Source organism: Pipistrellus hanaki (assembly GCF_964339955.1).
Source record: "Pipistrellus hanaki genome assembly, chromosome: 2".
Classification (NCBI taxonomy): domain Eukaryota; kingdom Metazoa; phylum Chordata; class Mammalia; order Chiroptera; family Vespertilionidae; genus Pipistrellus; species Pipistrellus hanaki.
The window spans coordinates 21,811,844-21,835,251 of NC_140504.1; the positions used below are offsets into that span (position 1 = coordinate 21,811,844).

A 23,408-nucleotide genomic window follows, 5' to 3' on the forward strand; every position below is an offset into this window, starting at 1 on the left:
TTTCCATAGTTTAATTGTATTTTTAGACTATATATATATATATATATATATATATATATATATATTATATATACACACACACACACACACACACACACAAACATATATATAAAACCCTAATACGCAAATAGACTGAACGGCAGAACAACCGAACAACTGGTCACTATGACATGAGCTGACCACAGGGGGCGCGTGTGGAATATGGCGGGTGTCTGCCATGGTGGAATGGTGGAGCAGGTGAGCGGGGGTGCCAGACCAAGGCGGGACACCAGTTGCTGTCATTGGGGCAAGCCTCTGGTGGTTACTGAAAATTCTTTGCTCCTGCACTCCACAGTCCCATCCAGCACTCGCACCTCCTGCTTGCACCCGCTGCTGGTGCTGCTCCCACTCACTGCCGGCACCCAAAGCTATCAGCAGGTATGAGTGATGGCTGCCGGCCCCAATTGCCCCTGAGGGCTTCTCCACCTCCCCCTGCCCCTAAGGGGAGATCAGGGCAGCAGCTACTGCTCGCACCTGCTGATGGCACCAGCCCTACTCACTCCTGCTGCTGGCGCCAGCCCAAATTGCTCCACGCCTTCAGCAGATGTGAGTGGGCCTGGTGCCGTCAACACACAGAGGATAGGCCGAGACCCATTCCTGTGCCCACCGCAACCTCATGGCCCACTGCAGACTCACAGCCCACAGTTCCTTTCGGGGTACATGAATTCATGCACTGGGCCCCTAGCAATATAATATTGAGGTAAAATAAGTATTCAACATCAATACTAAAAGTAAAAGGATATGTAAAAATGTATTTATAGTCATCACAACCATGTTAAATCTTCTCAAAGACTTGTAAGGTACATAGAAAATGAAAATATTTTATTTTTTGGCATAATTATGGATATTGTTTTTTCTATTTTTGTTTTATTTTTCTTATACTTCTTTTTGCCATAGATTACTTCAATATACAATATAAGCCGGAGATATAATTAAACTATTTCATGTTAGTTACTATTTGTGCCTATACAATACTAGTGAGGTTTTCTATTTTTTCCTAATTCCAGACAATAAACTATAGGTAACAATTTCCTTTGGATATAGACTATAAAAAAGCAAACAAAAATTAGTTTGGGTGTGGTTAAGTGCAACTAATTTCTATAACCACAAAATGCATAAGCAAAAACAAAAATAGAAAAATCAGTAATGATAAAAAGTTTACAGAACACAAATATGATCTGTACTGATAATATGACCCAAATTATGTTGAGCTGTCTAGGAAGTAGCACTATGCCACTGAACAAGAACACAAAAATTGCTGTTATGCTTTTGAGACTTAGCAATATATTTTTATATGTAATATCTTTGTTTTTAGTATACTGGCCTCAGTTACACTAACTGATTTTTAAGATCAATATTCTCTCTCATATACTGGAAATTAGCAAATTACAATGTCTTAAATCATGTGTTGTTATATATCAGCCATTTTCAATAGGAGTGCCACAAGAACTTTTAAAACATGCAATACCTGACCTCTTTTCCCGCTTAGACTGTTAAATAAAAGAAATGACAACAGCAACATAATAATAGTTGTCTGATGTGAATGAATCAAAATTATACCTTTTTTTCAGACTGGCAAAAAATATATTTTTTGGTATAATGCAGAATTTTAGTAATTTGTTTATATGTGCCATGAGATAAAAAATTGCTGATATACATAACTATGAAAAGTTACATATAACAGTAAGACCAATTACTGCAGATGATAATTTATTTTAATTGAGTGGAAGAATAAATGCACACAGGGCAGTATTTTCATTATAATGACAAACTGAGTATTTAAGGACAAAGAAAATAAGAATGGCAGTTAAGTTCTCTTTTACACAAGCAATAGCACCACCTGCTGATACATAAAAGCAACAATGTCATTTAAAAGGTAACTTACATTCAAATCTTTTCCCTTGAATTCTGTTACATTTAATTTATTAGAATGCAAGTCATTAATATATTCTGTATATTTATTTATGACTATGTTAACTTGAAAGATTTTACCTTACATATATGAAGCATGCTTTTCTTAAAAGTCAAAGATTAAAAATAAAAATTATTATGGGATCTAGAGAAAAATTGTGGTATTATGGCTTTTAATTTTTCATCCACAAGTAATTCACTTACACCATAATTTACTTTACTAACCACTTAATAATGTATATTTAGTTTGTGTCTGATATTCCCTGACCACCTCATTTTTATATTATTTTATTTTTTATAGTATTTTATTACCATTTAACTTACTACATATTCATTTTGTTAGTTTTCTTACGGTCTATCATCTACAGGAATAAAAACTCAGAGCAGGGAATTTATTTTGTTTACTGCTGTCTAACACCTAGGGCAAGTGCCTGGCATATAATAGACTAAAATATTTGTGAAGGAATTAGTGAATATAAAAATAAATGAGCAAATGAACACGCAATACATTTGAAAACTTCCTTAAAAGTATAATACCTGTGTCAAAAATTTCAAGGATATTGATAGATTTGCCAAATTATATTTGAGAAAAGTTGTACCAATAAATGCTCACTTTGATGCATTATGAGGAGGCCCATTTTCCCATATTTTGGTAAGTGGGAAATGGCATTGTACTATGATTTTTAATTGCATGAAACTCATTATTGAAGAGATTAGACATATTTTGGGGTTCTGGAGATATTTACAATATATTTCTTTTATCCTTTGATCATTTTTTTTTCAATTCTAGATTTTTTATTTGGTTCACTTTTACAATTTCTATCCTTTTTATTTGTTTGGACCTTGTTCTCCTGGTGTTCTTTAGTTCTTTGAGCATATTTAAGATCACTGTGCCTGGCTGGTGTGGCTCAGTGGTTGAGGGTCCATCTATGAACCAGGAGGTCATGGTACAATTCATAGTTAGGGCACATTCCCAGGTTGTGGGCTGGATCCCCAGTAGGGGTGTGCAGGAGGCAACTGATCAATGAATCTCTCCCATCATTAATGTTTCTCTCCCTCTCCCTTCCTCTCTGAAACCAATAAAAATATATTATAAATAAGTAAGACCAATGCTGGGCCTCCACAGGGATAGTATCTATTTATTTTCCTTTTTTCTTTTTTCATGTGAATGGGCCATACTTTCCTCTTTGTATGCCTTGTAATTTTTTGTTGAAAAATTGACGTCTTGCATATTATAATGTGGTAACTCTGGAAATCAGAGGTTTGCTCTTGCTACTTTTTGAGGACTGTAGCCATTTGTTTATTTAGTGACTCTTCCAAACTATTTTTGCCAAGACTGTTTCCTTCATGTGTGGTCACTGAAGTCTCCATTCCGTTATCTCAGGGGTCAGCTTCTGACCTGATAGAGCCTAAGAGAAAGAAAGAAAAAAAAATGCTCTCCCACTCTTTGCCAACTGGCTGTGAGCTCGGGCACTCTGTCAACCCTTAGCCACCTATAGTACTTTCTCTGCCTTCACCTCCTGCTTGTGATACAAAGCTCTGCCCAAAGGTCTGACAGGGATACGAGCCTCGCATCTTCCAAGTCTTTTCTGAGCCTTTGTCTGGTCCTGGGCATGTGTGTTGCACTCTGGATTCATGTATGTTCCTCTTCAGCCTCCTCCTTCCTAGGCTTTTGGTCTGACTGCTGCTTGCCCCACCCACCGGCCCTTGCCACAGGAGGTTTGGTAGTAAGTCTTTAGATGCTTTCAACAGATGCCTCCTGGGCAGGCACTCCAGCTCTGAGAGATTTCCAAAGGAGGCAAAACAAAGACAAGTCTCTGTTCCCGTCCCTCTGAGAACCACCAGACATGTCAAAAGTTCAACCACAATTTTTTGAGAACATAGTCCATATATAGTCCCTTCAGGCACCGGCAAGCCACACCAAACACAGGCTACCATCCCCATGGCCACGCCCAAGCTGGAAATGAGGGATGGTGTAGGCAGGTGAGCAAAAATGCCACAAGGCTTTCTTACCAAAATTTAGCAGTCTCTTTTTTCATTAAGCATCCCCCCTAGTTGTTATAAGTTTTGAGTTAGATTCCGAAGGTGTGAAAAAGTTGAATCTGACATTTTTTTTTTGTGTGCCAGTTTAATGGTTGTTTGAGAGACCAATCTTGGAACTCCATATTCCACTATTTTCTGTACATCACTCTTTTTTTTTTTTTTTTTACTCATTTTTATTGAAGAGCTTTTTAAAGATTTTTTTTTAATTACATCAATGCAATTGATACCTTTCAGTAGGAAAGGGTTACACTACAAAATCATAATAAAGGAAAAGATATAGTATACAACAACTATGAGTATATTGTTAACCATGTAGATATAACTATATACTACTATTTTACCTCAGTGAGATCATAAAATAAAATGCTCTCCAGAAATCTGGTCTTTTCACTAAATAACTTATCATGAATATCTTCCCAGGTTTTTCAGCATAACTCCCTTCCCCATTTTTAAGAGTTGAGGATAATCAATTTTAGCTATATAGAATAATAATCTAATTAGCCTCCTACATGGGGAAATTTAATTTATTTCTAATTTTCATTATAACCACACTACGATGAAATTATTATGCATACATCTTTGTGTACTTGTACAATGATATCTTTAGAGAAAATTCCTAGAAGTGAGATCCCTAGGTCAAGGAATATGTACATCTAACACAAGTAATATGTATTATCAAACTACCCCTCAAAAAGATTGAATCGCCAAAACCGGTTTGGCTCAGTGGATAGAACGTCAGCCTGCGGACTGATAGGTCCCAGGTTTGATTCCAGTCAAGGGCATGTACCTTGGTTGCGGGCACATCCCCAGTAGGGGGTGTGCAAGAGGCAGCTGATCTATGTTTCTCTCTCATTGATGTTTCTAGCCCTCTAACCCTCTCTCTTTCTCTCTGTAAAAAATCAATAAAATACATTTTTTTTAAAAAAGATTGAATCAATTCCCATTCCCACCAACAGTGTGTAAATGAGAGAGCTCATTTCCTCCTACTTGAGTAAACCCACGGTTTTTAAGTAATTGTTGATCTCTTCAATCTATTAGGTAAAATACATCATTACTTATTTATTTTACATATATACTAGAAGTCTGATGCACAATATTCATGCAAGAATAGACCTTCCTTCCCCCCGCTGCCGGCACCAGCTTCCCTTTGGCAACCAGGACCCTCTGAGCTTCCCTCTGGCCACCAGCAGGCACCCGGAACCCAGGCTTCCCTCGCAGCCCCAGCTTTATCCAGAAGATCAGGAAGATTGTCCAGAAGGACGTCTGGTCTAATTAGCATATTATGCTTTTATTATTATAGATATTAGTTAAAGTGAATATTGTTTCATGTTTATACTGGCCATTTGCATGTGTTTCATGAACTGTCTACTCATGTCATCTGGCTATTTTCCTGGACAATTTCTTGAATAGTGAATCTCAAACAGGTAGCTCTTTCTCTCTCTTTGTTTCACCTTGAGAATCATTGTAGTAGTTAGCATAGTTCTAAAATATGCAGAACTGATTTTTTAAAACTCATGATTAGCCAAAACCAGTTTGGCTCAGTGGATGCAGGGATCCTCAAACTTTTTAAAGTGGGGGCCAGATCACGGTCCCTCAGAGAGCTGGAGGGCCGGACTATATGAACTACTAATTCCTACTGTAACACCTTGGCTGCGCTCACTGCCCAAAAAACCTGGCGGGCCGGATCAGACTCCCCTGGGGGCTGCATGTGGCCCGCGGGCCGTAGTTTGAAGACCCCTGGGATAGAGCATCGGTCTGCGGACTGAAGGGTCCCAGGTTCGATTCCGGTCAAGGGCATGCTCCTTGGTTGTGGGCACATCCCCAATAGGGGGTGTGCAAGAGGCAGCTGATCGATGACTCTCTCATCGATGTTTCTAACTCTCTATCCCTCTCTCTTACTCTCTGTAAAAAATCAATAAAATATATTTTTTTAAAAACAAAAACAAAAACAAAAAACCTCATGATTAGCCCCGCTGGTGTGGCTCAATTGGTTGAGCATTGTCCCATGCAACAAGAGGTCGTAGATTCTATTCCCAGTGAGGGCAATTGATTTCAGATTAATTGCAGGCTTGATCCCCAGTAGGGATCATTTAGGAGGCAGCCAATCGATGATGTTTCTCTCTCATCGATGCTTCTATCTCTCCCTCTCCCTTCCTCGCCCTCTAAAATCAATAAAAGTATTTTTTTTAAATGTTTGACTTAAAAAAAATACTCATGATCAAGTATTTTAAGTAAAATTTTGACATGTAAAGAATGATAATAGCAGAACAGCTGCTACCAGACCAACCTTCTTACAGATTACATTTATACACTCAAGACAAAATACAAAAACAACTGCTTGAGGACTGGAGAGCAATCACAAGCAGGCAGCCACTCTGGAAAATAGTTTGGCTGTTCCTTAAAACGTTAAACACAGAGTTACTATTTAACCCAGTAACTCTACTCTTAAGTACATATCCAAGAGAAATGAAAACATGTCCATACAAAAACTTATGCACATTCATAGCAGCATTATTCATGATAAAAAACAAAACAAAACTGAAACAATCCACATATCTACCAATAGATAAGCAAAGCATGTCATATTCATATCTATATACCAGTATATAAAAGCCCAGCGACCGGAACGGTGGAGTAACCAGAATGGTTGGAATGACTGTTGGCTATGACATGCACTGCAGCAGCCAACTGGCCTGATCCGGACCCTGATGGGCACCCCTTACCCTCAGCCTGTCCTGCCCCTGATCAGCCCCCAACACCCCAATTGAAGGTGGAACCGGCCAGCCAACCTCCCGTGGCCCCATCCCATCACCAGCCCAGCCGATCACCCATACATGAATTAGTGCACTGGCCTCTAGTTAAAGAATATTAACCTGTATAATAAAAAGCTAATATGCAAATTGACCAAATGGTAGAATGACCAATTGCTATGACATGCACTGACCAACAGGGGGCAGATGCACAATGCAGGAGCTGCCCCCTGGTGGGCAGTGCACTCCACAGGGGAATGCCACTCAGCCAGAAGCCGGGCCTACGGCTGGCGAGTGCAGTGGCAGTGGCAGGAGCCTCTCCTGCCTCTGCGGCAGTGCCAAGGATGTTCAACTGCCGGCTTAGGCCTGCTCCCTACTGGCAATCGGACATCCCCTGTGGGCTTCCAGATTGTGAGAGGGCACAGGCTGGGCTGAGGGATCACCCCCCACCCCCCGCCCAGTGCACAAATTTCGTGCCCCAGGCCTCTGGATTTTATGGCACCAGGTTTAGGAGAACTTATACCGCCAGGCAGAGGACTTTATTAACAGTCCTATTGTATTTTGCAATTGAGGGAAATAAGCCACAAAACAATTAAGTGATTTCCTCATAGTTGGACATAGTATGGAACAGTCCCACTCAGATAATGCTGCTGCTTCTGGAGCAACTTAGTCTTCAAGTATAATCAGGAAATGCTGTGGAGCTTGGCTTTTTGTTTAAGTTCTAAACAGAACTGGTGTGATGGACGGCATAGTCTCCTGTGAGGAAAAAACCTCACACATATTCAGACATGGAATTCTTTTTCTTTTAATATATATTTTATTGATTTTTTTACAGAGAGGAAGGGAGAGAGATAAAGAGTTAGAAACATTGATGAGAGAGAAACATCAATCAGCTGCCTCCTGCACACCCCATACTGGGGATGTGCCCACAACCAAGGTACATGCCCTTGACCGGAATCGAACCTAGGACCTTTCAGTCCACAGGCTGATGTTCTATCCACTGAGCCAAACTGGTTTTGGCAAAACATGGAATTCTTGACAAAAAACAAAGTCCTTTGGTTTTAAAATGACCATTTTTAAAATTTACTATCAATTTCTTACCAAAAATTGCAATCAAAATTTTTGTACGAAACATATTTGACAATTTTTAAAAAGTTTAAAGCCGAACTATTGAGCATAAATACTAATACTTGAACTACTTTACCATCTTTTACAATCATGTTTAAAATAAGTATTACCAGAAAGACAAATAGTAGAGTACATACCTATTCTTCAAACTTAAAGAGTTTGGTCTCATAAATCTGGAATTGATTGAACCAGTATATTAAGTAGGCAAAGCAGAAAGATTCAATCAAATGCAAGCATTGAAAATGTTTTTTAAATATTGAGAACCAGGTGTGCTGTGCATTACCACATTTATGACAGCACATCTGTGATTGCTCACCACTCTAACTTACCCCAGTTTTATCACACAAACGTAAAGTATGAAACGATCCAACAGCAAATAATTCCCCATCTGGAGACCAGGCAACTGAGGTAATAGGATGCTCATGGGGCTGTGAATTATACAGAAGGCGGCCATAACTATCCCATACCTACAAAAGCAAAATTTTAAAAATCTTTCATAACAGTCACCACCACATTATTATAAACAAGCCTATCCTACAGTGAGATATCAAGTAAAGATTTAGAAATCATCACTTTATAATATTAACAATTAAATGTCTACTATCACACAAGGGGGTGGAAAAGCTGTACTGAAACCTAAGTATCTCAAAAAATACGTATTATGATAACACTGTCACAATTTTCAGAAGCTACCCATTAATAAAAAAACAACCTACCTATTTTAAGTCCTTTTAAATAATGAAGTTTTGAGATGATGCATTTTTTTTTGCTTAAATTCTTTGTTCAACAACTGTTTATCAACTTTTTCTCAAAACATTTATTTCAATTGAATTTCCTCTTATTATAGTTACATTAAATCTTATTCTTCCCCCCCAAATTATTTTGGTCTAAAGCTAATATATATTTAATAAATCAATAAGCTTGATTTTTAAAAACTTGAGTTAATTTCACTTGAGTCACTGAAACTAGAAGTTGTATTTATGTTGCTACTTATTAAGTCAAATTCGACAGGTCAATGAGCTCAGATAGAAGTTAGGGAGCTGTGGGAGAGGAGGCCAATGAGAAAGTCAGCTCTTTAAAATACCACTTAAAATAATAATTAACAATATGTTAAATTATTAGAGTTAAATAACATGGCTAAAGTAAAGTACTACAAGAATATCCATAGTTGCTGAATACTCTTCAACTAAATTTGATTCTTTCAACCAGGTGATAAGTTCAAACATACATACCTTATATTTACAGTCTTCACCAGCAGATAAAATTAAATCATTGACTGAGTTCCAATCTACTTTTAAAATAATGCCATCATGAGCTTTCCACTATGAAAGAGAGAAAAAAAGATATTAATTACAACTTCAAGAGCACAGAAAGGTTTTTATAATAGGAGAAGACATTTTGCCCCTTTCTAACGATTCTCTTGTCCTCTCCCTGGATATTCCCATCTTCCTTTCATAACCACTATGCATAACCTCATTTGCCTATTTCGTTTCTAATTTACACTAATGAAAGCACCTAGGCCTATGACATCCACTATATAGTTTACATCCTTATAAATTCCTTCAGTTGCATGAACTTCAGATGGAAAAACCACTTGCTGTCGAACTATTCCAAGCTTGACATTTGTGTGATAACACTGGAATGAATGTTATGCACTCCAAAACTTAAGTTGAATCCAAATCTTGCTCTCCTCTGTACAATTGACCCCATTACTGATACTGCCTTCATTCTTATTAACTAATTCTTTTCTTTTTTTAAAAAAAACTTCTACTACCTGAACATCTTCTTTAATACTCTCTTCATTCCCTCTGCATATTCTCCTAAGCTTCATTCTCTTTACCTTCATGTTACTGGCATAGTCACTAAACAACTAGAAAAATCTTCTGCTGCATTTACTGTATAACAAAAGGATAAATTCCACAGATATTTATGTGTTCTGTATATATATATGGATATATAAGTGACCCAGAAATTGGCAATCCAGAAAGTAAACATGGATGTCTTCTTGTCCTTAAATATACTAGTAATTCATGTGCCCATTTAGCTATTAACACACATGTAATTAAAAGCTTTCTTTTACCATATTTAAGCAGAATAATATAACTGAAGTTACCAGGGCTCTGTCTATAGATCCTGCCAAGTATATTTTTAAATATACAGAATAAAATATTGAATTAGTGTCAAATAAGAATAATTCATAGCTTGTTTTATTCAAGATTTGTAAAAATATACAGTCTCAAAAACAAATGTTTTGATAACATATGTTAAAAAGCAATAATTCTCACAATTTACTGCCAAATTAACCCAATGTTCTAAAATAAACTAAAAGGACAAAAATAAATTATCTGGGCACAGATATATAAATAGCTATTATAGATAGATATACACATAGAGATCATTGAGTTTCATTTTAAAGCTACAAAAATTTTTGTATATTCAAAATTTAGGAACAAAATATGATTTAAAGTTCCCTTAAACAATTTACCCATGAGTTTGAACTACATGGGTCCACTTATATGCAGATTTTTTTCAATAAATACTGTAATTGTATTTTCTCTTCCTATGATTTTTTTAAACATTTCTTTTAGCTTTTTTTAATTGTAAGAATAGAGTATATAATACATATAACATAAAATATGTGTTAATTGTTTAGGTTATTGGTAAAGCTTCTGATCAACAGCAGGCTATCAGCAGTTAAGCTTGGGGCATCAAAAGTTACAGTTGAATTTTCAACAGTGTGAGTGTCAGTGCCCCTAACTACTGTGCTGTTCAAGGATCAACTCTACTATGTTTTAGTATATCAATTTATATATTGCATACATTTACTATTATATATAATACGCATTTTTCACTCATTTCTCAATGTTAGTCACTTCTTGAAATTTTTCTGAACAAGCTCCTTGATGCCAGAAACTGTTATTTCACTTTTAAGATCTCACAGCTAGCATAGTGTTTGGAACATAGTAGGTATGCACTACATTTTCACTAATTGAAAAAATAAAAAATGTCTCCTCACTATAAAACCAGATTTGGATCTCTAGAAGAGTCCATTGAGCCCATTTCATGGGGAATGAAATATTTACTTTTGAACTGTATTCTTTTTTTATGGGCAATCCAAATTTGAGTCTATTTTTTTTTTTTTTTTTTTTTTTTTGCCCAAGGAGAAATGCCGCAACCTTAGTTTTCCATAAGGAATAGAAAATTTCCACTAAGTTACTAATCATACTTTAACTTTTCCTCTCCTCTAGCTGAACTTTGGCACTGGATACTTCTCCTCTCACTACCTCTAGGCTCAAAGGTTTTACCAAACCACTAAATTATAATTTATCAATGGTGATATAAGCATTTCCTCAGTTTCATTCAAATAAGCCTAATTACAGGTACCTAAACAAGTCACATGATTATAAACTAAAAGGTTCATCTTGCCTGTTCTTGATATGTAATTTCATAGCAGCTTTTCTGAGTGTAAGTGCTAGGGAAGAACTTTGACTAAAGGCAGTCAGAACTAGTGCTCTTCTTTTCCAGCTTCTTCCTTTTGCCCGAATTCTTTTCCTTAGTTGTCTAAGAGCAAGCACTTGTGTCTTCTATTTCTTCTTTGTCCATAGTTCTAAGCAGACTGTTTTGCATGCAGTAAAAATGTAAATGCATGCAGACTATATGATATATGTAGCACAATCTATATGACAGTTACTAATCTAAAACCTCAAAGTCATTTCTATCTCATTACTCCCCCAAATCTGTATCTACCCAACTATTAAATCTGATGCTTCTTAAAACACCTTTATACCTGCTGTAGCAAATCAAACTCCAGCATCAAATCCCTTAACCCAACCTAGTCATTCTACTTTTTTTTTTTCTGACCTCTTTAGCTCTAATTTATTAGGAACTGACTAAAGTGTGGAAATAACTTAATAATGCATAATAATATCAATAACAATTCCTCTATGCTGAATGCTTATTGCATGTACTCAATATGCTCACTGTATGTACTGTCCCATACACTTTGTAATTTAACTCATTTAATACTCAATAATCCTATCAAGTTGGTACGGCTATCACAACTAATAAGAGAGCTGAGGTTCAAAGATATTCTAACTTGCACCTGAATCCAGGGGACTAACTCCAAAACCTATATTCTTGTTCACCACATCATTTCCAACATGTGAAGAAAATGATTCTTTCTTTTAACACTGGAATCAAACAACAAAATTCTAGACATAGGCTCAGTTTTCCATTAATTGTCTATGCTGACCTGTTTTAACTGCAACCATTGTTTGGCTTCTACATAATGGATAAAATGTATACACCTGATTTGTTCTCAGTTGTTCTACATTGATTCCCCCTCCATTCCAAAAATGCTAAAAGAATGCTAGAGTTTTAGAGAACCCTCAAGTGTATTGAACAGATGAGGAAAATGATAGTAATGATGATAAAAAACAAGTCCAAACAAGCTTTTAAAGTTTATGATTTCGTTCTGTTTTGTCTCAAATCTATACATTTGAGGCTGACTCTGCTAAAGTCAAAGATAACAGTCATGCCAAATCATGTGACAGTTTAGTAACGCAAACCATATTTATGATTTACTGGTAAGATGGGAGTTGGAATAAGAAGGAAGTGAACCTTGTTGGAAACATAACCAGATATTCCCTATTCTATAATAAAGGCTGATAAAACGACACATTCAAAAGCCTCAGACTGTAAAAAAGCCACCCAGGAGAAAGGTACTCCCCTAAGAAAATGACCTCTCACTTAGCAGTCTGGCAAATCCTGATAACAACTTACAAATGCCTGAGAAGTACCTGTAAAACTTTAGCATTTGGTTGAAGAGGCTTAATGATCAGCTGCTTGCCTGCTGTGTAAAGAACCTTTTCTGAATCAGGGTCCCATGCTACTGAATACACTGGTATTCCTGTAAAAAGAAAAACACACCTGATAAATTTTTATTATCATGCTTTATAAAGAGGGAGATTGTTAAGAGGATCAAAAAAGTAATCTGGGGTGTCATTTCATTTCCTCCTAATTCAAAAGCTCTTTCAAACTAGACTGGGTTAATATTGACCATTTAAAATCTACTTTGACAACTAACAAACTATATTTTGAACTACTTTTGATCTTGCTGGGGGAAAAATGAAGCTTCTAGGAATTCAAGATATTATGCTATTGAAATACATAAAATAAATAAACTACATATGTTAAGATATAAAGAGGTGTATAAAGAGGTATCATTTCCCATCAGCAATAGCCATCAGTTTAAACTAACTTAATGCATAAACTTCCCACACAAAAATATACATCTTATAGAAAATTCCCATTTTTGATGCTGCTACAGGTGACAGAACTTCCCCTCATCTGCTGCTTACGAAGTAGTCTAATGAATAGAAATAAGCCAACTCCAAAATGACTTAGCTCTTCCATCTATGAATTCACAAATGGCAAATTAAGTATCTGATTAGGGAAAGTCTTAACTATCAATTAAGTGTGGCTTTAGCCTGAAAGCTAGGCTTAGCAGGACTCAAATATCCTATAACCAGAACTAAGCTGACTCCACTTCCAGAGGAAAGATACAAGTTTGAGTTACCCATTATACTGTTATGGTCATAATTAAGTCGTTTATTAATATTAATAAAGGAAGAGAAAAAAGGGGAGGCCAGACATTATAAGCAAGGTCATCTGGGCAGCTTCACCAGGAAGCTACAGCTTCACACTCCCCAGGAAAACCAACGGTCCATTCCCTGCAGACCACACTGCGGGGAGGGATTGAACAAAGGGGAGATGGGCACATGCCCAGCAAAGTCAGGGTGACTTAGGGAAGGTACTTGCCTGGGAAAAGTCATTGGCTAGGAAGGTGGAGCCACTGCAGGGTCTCGAGATCTTAGAAGGTTAAAATCCCCAGACAAAGAATTCCCTCTCCTTGTTTCCTCTTGCTCTCTTATTCCATGACCTGCACTCACCCATGCATTCACGTGTTCTTTCTCCATAGCCATGTGCCATAGCAGCTGCATGGCCCATGGCCATGAGGACCCCACACACAATGAACTGAACTGGGAACACAAGCTAAGCCAGCCAGTTGCTGGACCGGACTACACTTTAATATGGAACAGAAACTCCGGGCAGTGGCCTTCATCCTGGCCCTGATGAGAAAAGACTGGACTTTTTCTAGGCAGGATGAACGGAGGAAACCCTTTAATTTTACATCTCCAATAAAGCTTTCCATGAAATCCCATCCTCCAGTGGGGTCTCAGGAAATTCTTTTCCTGCGGCACCCTAAGAACTCCCCTTCTACTGATAACAATATAAATTACACTAAATTTCATACAGCTTTCAATATCCTAGAATAGCATGTAGGGTTCAATCAAATATAAACAATGTGACCAAGTTATCTATTAATTACATTCTATATTATCTTCTGGAAGGCTGTACTTTATGTGAGCCTGGTTGTTTTTTTGTGTGTGTGTGGCTTTTTTAAAAAGTATCATATGTATTGAAGACATTAAATATCTATACTCCACTCTCTGACCAAATTATCTATTAATTAGGGAAGTGAATCAGGTAATAATATTAATCTATGAAATATATAATCAAGCTTTTAAAAGTTGTCTAGGACACCTATGTCAGACTATTGTAGCAACTGACTTTCTGAGAATCAATGAATAAATCTTTCAAGACTTTACATTCTCATTAAAATGAAATATGAATCTGATGCTTTATGGTCAACCAATATGATTTAATTATTTATTTAAATTGCAACTCAACTGATGCTAATCAACAGAAAGTAATCAGTAAGATAAAAGCTTGTGTTCAAGTGGCACCCTACCTTTTTTGTGCCACTTTCTTCTCAGCGAGAACACAACTGTGAGCAAGTCTCAGTGGTATACAAGACTTAGGAAGTCTACTCTAGTCCAAAAAAATCCGGGCCCCAATTGGTTTAGCTCAATGGATAGATAGAGTGTCAGCCTGCGGACTGAAAGGTCCCAGGTTCCGATCTGGTCAAGGGCGTGTACCTTGGTTGCGGGCACATCCCCAATAGGGGGTGTGCAGGAGGCAGCTAAACAATGTTTTAATTCTCTATCCCTCTCCCTTCCTCTCTGAAAAAATCATTAAAATATATATATTTTTAAAAAATCCAGAAGCATGCCTTCCACAATTTGGGTTAGATATTATATTGGGTCTAAATATCCTGTTCAGTCAATGACATGTACGATTGTTCTGTTATCAAAGAAACCTAGAGATAGATGGCCAATCTCAGGAGACACCCCTCCTTTTTCTGTACTTGGTAAGTACATTTGCTTGGAATATTCTCTGGGAGTAGACAGAGCTGCCCTGGACTTCAAAAGTCAATCTCCAGATGAACAGAGTTCAACTCCAATAAACCCCCCAAGAAATATAAACAAAAATTTCACATATCTCAAACGTGGTTCTTAGGTGAGGACTGGAAGCGAACAGAGGAGGAAAGCGTATTTGATTAAGTTAATGGAATTATAGGTGCCTTCTCTATTTCCATTAGTATAGTTACAGTTATTGTGCTAAAAATAAATTTATATATTTTAATTCTAGATTATCAAATCTTCATGAATACACTCAGTAAAATTAGACTTTCCTGGGGTGAACACTAAACAATGACAAACATCTACCCCCAAGGAAATAATTCAGTAAATACAACTCCCATTGAATTATACAGGATGTGACTCTAGTTCTTTAGTTGTGGTAAAAGGCACGGTTGGGGTATAGGATGAGGAGCTAGGGACGCTTATATCCTCTTTAACATTGAATTTGTGGCCCCATTAAGTCAGCTGTGTCACCATTTCCTTGTTTATAAATCTTATAGATCTTTAGAATACTTATTTTCCCTTTTGGGACATGAAGATTATTCATTTCCTGTTTATAAATCAATACGTTAAACAATAATAATTTTAAAGAAACAGCTATAACTATGGTTTAAAATAAAATAGCTTCTGGAGAAAAGTTAAGTAATTCCTTTGTTATAATATGTGATTTTTAAGCACATTTCTTCAATCAAAAGACAAAGAGGGAGCTATTTGTGATAAAGAACTTTAAATAAAATCAATAGCTACATCTCACTAGTTCAGTCTTCCTAACCAACAATATTCAAAATGGATAAAACATCAAGAACTAAGAGAATTCTTTAGTATATCTACCCTTTATATTTATAATAAAATATTAAGTCTGAAACTAATGTGTGTGTGTGTGTGTGTGTGTGTATATATATATATATATATATATATATATATATATGAATGTTTTTTTCCCCCAAAAGGAGATGTACTACACATTGCTGTACAACTTCCTAAATTAGGGGGGTTCTAATAAAGATCATTATTGAAAGTGGACGAATTACCTTCAGAAAGAAAATAATGATTTCTAATATGATGAAATCCATCCCATTAGCATTTAAATCCTATAATATTTCAAGTGCTTTAGAAAAACATACTTATTAAAAAAATACTTATTCCTAGTGCTTCCCTTTACTTTGCAAAGTCAGTATGGAAATAACAAATTTAGCCTTTCAAAATGAATAACTTTAAAACAAAAAGTTTAGCAAATTATGTAAAAAGATGTTTTTGATTTTATCACTAACAAAAAAATAGAGCAAAAAAAAAGTTTATAATTTATTGCTTTTTATATTGGGAATTTTTATTTATGTTCCATTTCAGTTAAGACACTCAAAAAGATCTTGTTTTTCTGACTTTGTACAATAAGATCATGTGACCTTTTTGACATTTTTTAAGAAACCACATGCACCTGGGGTTGTGTTAAATGTCAGACCCTTATCTCTCTGTAAAACAAATTATCTAAATTCTTTCAACCTGTTGAAGGCATTTTAAACCACAGAAGAGGAGACAAAAATGTATTTCAATTGTTTTAAGGAAGTACATGGTCAAATATACCATGTTTTTCACATTCATACTAAGAGGTATCCCCTAAAAATGTTGTTTTTGAAAGTTTTTAAGAATGCTTTTGAAACAAACGCTTCACTATTATAATAAAGCATTAGTTATTTTTGCCTTGAATGCAATATAGGTATATATTGAATGAATATTAGGAAAGTGCACAGAACAGAGTCTGGTACTACATAGGCACTGTTAGTGACTACTACCAAAAATTACTTTCTAATGCAATAAGCAGCCACTTGTTTATTGTGTTGCTCATGGTAGTAGATACTCAATTTTTTTTTTGTTACAACATCATTAAAAATTCAAAAATCAAGAATTATTTCCCTTTATTGTATTTGTAGGGACATGTACTAACAATAGGTAGTCAAGTGCAATTTATTACATTAAAAAATGAACTTCTGGGTTATGTATGTCACTGGGTCAGTACAAAGAAAAAGTATAAATGAAGGCATTTGTGTCTTTAGTTTCAACCTCTCCCTTGAGGACCTCAACCTGCCCCGTGCCTTCACCTTCCACCTTTCAGTGCCTGACTCTCACATTAATATGTCAGCCTTTCCCTCTGAGCTCTAACAATATTCCCACTTGCCCCAAAGACATGTCAGAACTTCAAACTCTACATGTTTTACATATCATCCCTCCACACATACTCCCTCAATTATTCTTCCCTCTGAATTCTTCTTTTTTTTTTTTTTTTTAACATATTTTTATGTATTTCAGAGAGGAAGGAAAAGAGAAATAGAAACATTAATGATGAGAGAGAATCATTGATCAGCTGCCTCCTAAGGATCAAGCTCACAACCTGGGCATGTGCCCTGACTAGAGCTGAACCCGTGACCTCCTGGTTCACAGGTCAATGCCCAACCATTCAGCCATGCCGCTCTCTGAATTCTTTACCTTATAGGATATCCATTCCTCTTAGCCATGGAGAACTATTCTTTTTTTTTTTTTTTTCAACTACTACCACCACAGTCTTTATCCAAGCCTTAATCCACACTAGCATGGAACGTTTCAGTAACCTCCTTATGGTCACTTCCATTTAACCTCTATCTCCTCTAATTTATCCTCCATATTACCACTAAGGTAATTTTCCTAAAAGTCATTCCTCATCTCTTCCTCTCCTGCTCAAATTTTAAAATGTTTTTAGGATAAAAGACTTATGGAATAAACGCCAAACCCCAACAGTTAGCATCTGAGACCATCTGTGGCTTGGTCCCTCTGGCAGTGTCTCACACTGCTTATGGCCCAAAGGGTATGCTCTCAGTCACCTGACTTCCATGACCTCTATGTCTCTGATCATCTAACTTCCTCCGCAGAAACAATCCATTGTCAACAAGCCCATTTCTTCATCCTTCAAAGCCCAGTCAAAAGATGCTGCAATATTTACCAGGAAGCTTTTCTGATACCTTCTCCCCCCAAGACTTAATCTCTGCCTTGCTTGTCCTCAGAGCTCCTTATAGCAATGAGCACATTCTGCCTTGTATTTCAGTTATTTATAGTTCCAGTTTACTTCCTTCACTAAATGCATTCTGGACATGGTCCATGTTTTATCATTTCATTCTTCCATTTAAATATAGTGTGAAAAAGGTTTGCAGTACTCTATTTTCAATTTTAACCTATAATAACACAGGATAGGGCTTAATTATAATTATCCCTGGCCTACACATTTTATTCTTCTCTAATAAAAACCAACAACCTCAAAGACACAGTCAAATTTTCCCCCTAAAATCTGAGATTAATCCATCTTTGTATCAGAGGAGAAGGCAATGACTGTGACTTTTTCCACTTGTATATCTGGTTCCAATAATCAAGAAATGAATTCAGGAATTAATTGTTATTCATCAAGAAAAAAGTATAATTAACATAAACATGTAGTAAAACTCACAATTACGCTTTCAACATTGTTTACTGAATTCCAAGTTTTACAATAATTCGGGCTTATTTTATTTCATTTTTGGGCCGAAATTTACAATTTTCTCCACAAAGGAGGCAGGAGTCCCCCACCCTCCCCTAGCTTGACCTTCTTACTTTAGCCTTCAGCATCCAGCTTGCAGTAGTTCAGATTTATAATCACCCTCAAAACTTGTAGTTTCTAAGAAATCAAAGAAACCTTATAAATAACCAGGAATTTTTCCTTTGAGGTTAATGTCATTATAACTTAAGTTCTCTAATAATTTTTCCCAGAGATAAAACAGGAAATGCCTGTGCATTATTAGGAAAGTGTGGGTGGTGGCACCAATGATCAAAAACTCAAAAATCAGATGCATAGTTCTGCAGTAAATTTGTAATCCTTAATCTAGAAAAAGATTTCAGATTACTCAGTTGAAATACAAGTAGGTTAACTAAAATAAGGAAATGTCTAATTTAATTTTATACATTAATCTTATAATTAACATAAACCTTGAGGTTAAAAAGAATAAATAGGATTCAAATAGTATAAAAATGATCAGCCTTGCCGAAACCGGTTTAGCTCAATGGATAGAGCGTCAGCTTGGGGACTGAAAGGTCCCGGGTTCGATTCCGGTCAAGGGCATGTTCCTTGGTTGCGGGCACACCCCCAGTAGGGGGTGTGCAAGAGGCAGCTGATCGATGACTCTCTCTCATCGATGTTTCTAACTCTCTATCTCTCTCCCTTCCTCGCTGTACAAAATCAATTAATAATATTTAAAAAAAAAAAAATGATCAGCCTTTTCACAGACATTTGATGTTAAGAAAATTGCTAATATGTGGAGGATCCAAGATGGCTGCACAGGTAAACACCTAACCGCAGCCGCACACAACAATTTCAATAAAATACAACTAAAATATAAAATGGACATTACCCAGAACTACAGGAAAGTTAACTGACTGGAAATTCTACAATGAGAAGCAAGGAGAAAATCAGAAGGAAGAGGGGAGGAGCTGTAAAAGCCTAAGGTACGGAGACACGCGCGGAGAGGACGGAGCCGGAGAGAAAGGGGAGGCTCAGTGCCTGGCTGGCGTTCCCTAGCGGGAAGGAGATAGGGGCTCCGGACTGAGCTGAACCCCAGACCTGACAGCGCTGAACCCCAGTTCTGGGCCAGACCCTGGGGATCCAGGCTCATCCAGAGGGAGGCGGGCTGTAAGGTGGAACCCCGGGGGAGCGGCGAAAGACAGAGCCCCTGGAGGCGCGCACATTGCGCGCAGATAAGGGACAGTTGGCTGTGCCGCGGGATTGCCCTGGCAGGAAGGAAACAGGGGCTCCAGACTGCTCTGAACGCCACCTCCAATCCCACTTCCAACTGAACTGAACCCCATTTCCAGGTCTACTGGGGGAGAGACTAGACTGTTTGGGAGCAGGCGAAACTCGAGGGCACCTCACTCTCAGAGGTGCTTGCAGCGAGTACTGAAGGACCCTGTGGAATACTGAGACTCAGGAGCCGCATAGGGCGTGGCTGACGGAAGCCAAGCCTGTAGGCTCCACCCTGAAACTCCATCCCTTCAGGGAAGCTGGGAAAATGCCGAGACAAGGAAATAGATCACAAACGAAAGAAATGGAGGACAAAAAGCGACTGGATATAGAGTTCAAAACCACACTTATAAGGTTGTTCAAGAATCTCCTAGAAAAGGCCCATAAAATAAACGAGACCTATGAGGATATGAAAAGGGATCAACTAGAAATAATAAGGGATCAACAAGAAATAAAGAATACATTGTCTGAAATAAAAAATATTATACAGAGTCCTAAAAACAGAATGGAAGATCACAAGAATCAAGTCAAAGATTTGGAACATAAAGAGCCAGAAGACACTCCTCAGCAGAAGCAAGAAGATAAGAGAATCCAGAAAGTTGAAGATAATGTAAGAAAACTCTGGGACAACTTCAAACGAACCAACATCAGAATTAGGGGGGTCCCAGAAGATGAGAGAGAGCAAGATATCGAAAACATACTGAAAGAAATAGTGACAGAAAACTTCCCCCTCCTGGTGAAAGAATTAGACTTACAAGTCCAGGAAGCACACAGAACTCCAAACGAAAGGAATCCAAAGAAGACCACACCAAGACAAATCATAATTAAAATTCCAAGAGCAAAAGACAAAGATCTCTCTATTAAAAGCAGCAAGAGCAAAGCAGGTAGTTACCTATAAAGCAGCACCTATACAATTGTCAGCTGATTTCTCAACAGAAACCATGCAGGCCAGACGGGAATGGCAAGAAATATTCAAGGTGATGAACAGTAAGAACCTACAGCCAAAAATACTCTACCCAGCAAAGCTATCACTCAGAATCGAAGGCCAGATAAAGAGCTTCACCAATAAAAAAAAGCTAAAGGAGTTCATCACCACCAAACCAGAATTATATGAATTGCTGAAGGGGGTTCTTTTGGAAGAGAAAGTAAATAAAGATAAAAACTATGAACAACAAATACGTTACTATCAACAAGTGAATCTAAAAACCCAAAAAATTTTTTTAAAAATATGAACATTATTAACTGTTGGATATAATAGAATCAGAGGTATGGAGGGGAGTGAACTGATGATTCTCGGGGAAAAGGGGAGATGGGGATGTGGGAAGAGACTGAACATAAACTGTGCACCTATGGATGAGGACAATGATGGGTGGGGAAAGGGCAGAGGATGGTGTGGGAACCTGGTGGAGGGGAGCAACAGAGGGGTGGGGGGAGGAGAGGAACATCTGTAATAACATGAACAATAAAGATTTTAAAAAAATAAAAATAAAAACAAGACAGGCAGCTGAAAAAAATAAATAAATAAAAGCCTAAATATATATATATATATATATATATATATATATATATATATATATATATGGCTACTTGAAATGTTGATGGAGAGTATCATTATGTGATATGAATATATTATAAAATTACCTATATGACATAATCTGTATTTTAGCTTTTAAGAAAATCCCATTTAACCATGTAGTTGGAAGGAAGGAAAAAAAGAACCACTCATCCCTCTCCAAAATAAACACCATATATTAACACTAACTCAAAATGTATCATAGATCTAATTGCAAGTTCTAAAACTATAAAACTCTTAGAAGAAAAAATAGGCGTAAATCTTCATGACTTTGTATTAGGCAATGGTTTCTTAGATATGACACCTAAAGCAGAAGCAATTAAAGAAAAAAATAGATAAATTGAACTTCATCAAAACTTCTGTTTTAAAAGATATCAAGGAAGTGAAAAGGAAATTAATGGAATGTATAAAAATATTGTTTTAGCTCAGCCAGTGTGGCTCAGTGGTTGAGCATAGACCTATATGAACCAGGAGGTCAGGGTTCAATTCTTGTCAGGGCACAAACCTTGGTTGTGAGCTCGATCCCCAGCAGGGGGCATGTAGGAGGCAGCCGATCAATGATTCTCTCATCATTGATGTTTCTATCTCCCTCTCCCTTCCTCTCTGAAATAAAAATATATATTTAAAAAATAGTTGCAAATCATATATCCAATAACCCTAGTAACTAGAATATATGAATAACTCTTACAAGTCAACAATAAAAAGACAACCCAATTAAAAAGTGTGCAAAAGATTTCAATAGGTATTTCTCCACAAAGATATACAAATGGTCAATTTGCACATAAAAAGATGCTCAATATCATCAGGGATATGCCTATCAAACTACAATGAAATACCACTTTACACTTTCTAGAATGATTATGATTTTAAAAAAAAAAAACAAAAAACCAAGCGTTGAGAATGTGGAGAAATTGGAACCTTCATGTATTTCTAGCAGAAATATAAAATGGTACATTCACTCTAGAAAAATCTTGAATATTTGTATTTACTGACACTGAACTATGTAGAACTATCCCAAGATAGTTCATGATTCCGCCGAAACCAGTTTGGCTCAGTGGATAGAGCGTCGGCCTGCAGACTGAAGGGTCCCAGGTTTGATTCCGGTCAAGGGCATGTACCTTGGTTGTGGGCACATCCCCAGTAGGGGGTCTGCAAGAGGCAACTGATTGATGATTCTCTCTCATCGATGTTTCTGACTCTCTATCCCTCTCTCTTCCTCTCTGTGAAAAATCAATAAAATATATATTTAAAAAAAAAAAAAAGATAGTTCATGATTCAAGAAAAAATAAGCAAAAAGCACATTATAGTAGTTATAGTGTCCACCACTTGCTTATAAGTCAGGGGAAAGAGGAATAAATAAAAACGCATTTGCTCCATAAGAAAAAGTTATACCAGTTGCTTCTGGAATGTTTGCTGGGTGACTGGACAATAGGGATAATATGAGAAAAAGAAATAGTGTTTAAAAGGTAACTTTATACCTTTTTATATGCTTTAAATTCTGAAGCAAGTGAATGTACTATCTATTTAAAATTAATACTTAAAAATAAAAAGATTTAAGTGTTCTCTGCAAGGTACATACTAACAATCAAAATTTTATGATCACTATTATTAAAAGCAGGGGTTGCAAACTCAAATATCTTCAGATTTATGTTTTCTCCCATGTAACGTAAATGAGTGGAGTACAGTACAAGAAAAATAAGCGAGGTTTGAAACCCAACTAAAAATGGAGCAGCCACTGCCCTAGCCAGTTTTGCTCAGTGGATAGAGTGTCCGCCTGCAGACTGAAGGATCCTGGGTTTCTAGTCAAGGGCACATCCCCAGGTTGCAGGCTCAATCCCCAGTAGGGG

At 36.9% G+C, this 23,408-nt stretch overlaps 1 protein-coding gene across 3 annotated transcripts in view; it reads right to left on the reverse strand.

The window, feature by feature from the left end:
• Positions 1 to 23,408, reverse strand: part of IFT80 (intraflagellar transport 80) — a 90,929-nt gene that overhangs the window by 36,675 nt on the left and 30,846 nt on the right. For all 3 annotated transcript variants that reach the window (XM_084876015.1, XM_084876017.1, XM_084876016.1), the window contains 3 exons: positions 12,671 to 12,780; positions 9,104 to 9,193; positions 8,201 to 8,338 (listed from right to left, as the gene is read on the reverse strand). In XM_084876015.1, coding sequence (XP_084732141.1) covers positions 8,201 to 8,338; positions 9,104 to 9,193; positions 12,671 to 12,780 — 338 coding nt within the window. The remainder of the gene's footprint in view (positions 1 to 8,200; positions 8,339 to 9,103; positions 9,194 to 12,670; positions 12,781 to 23,408) is intronic.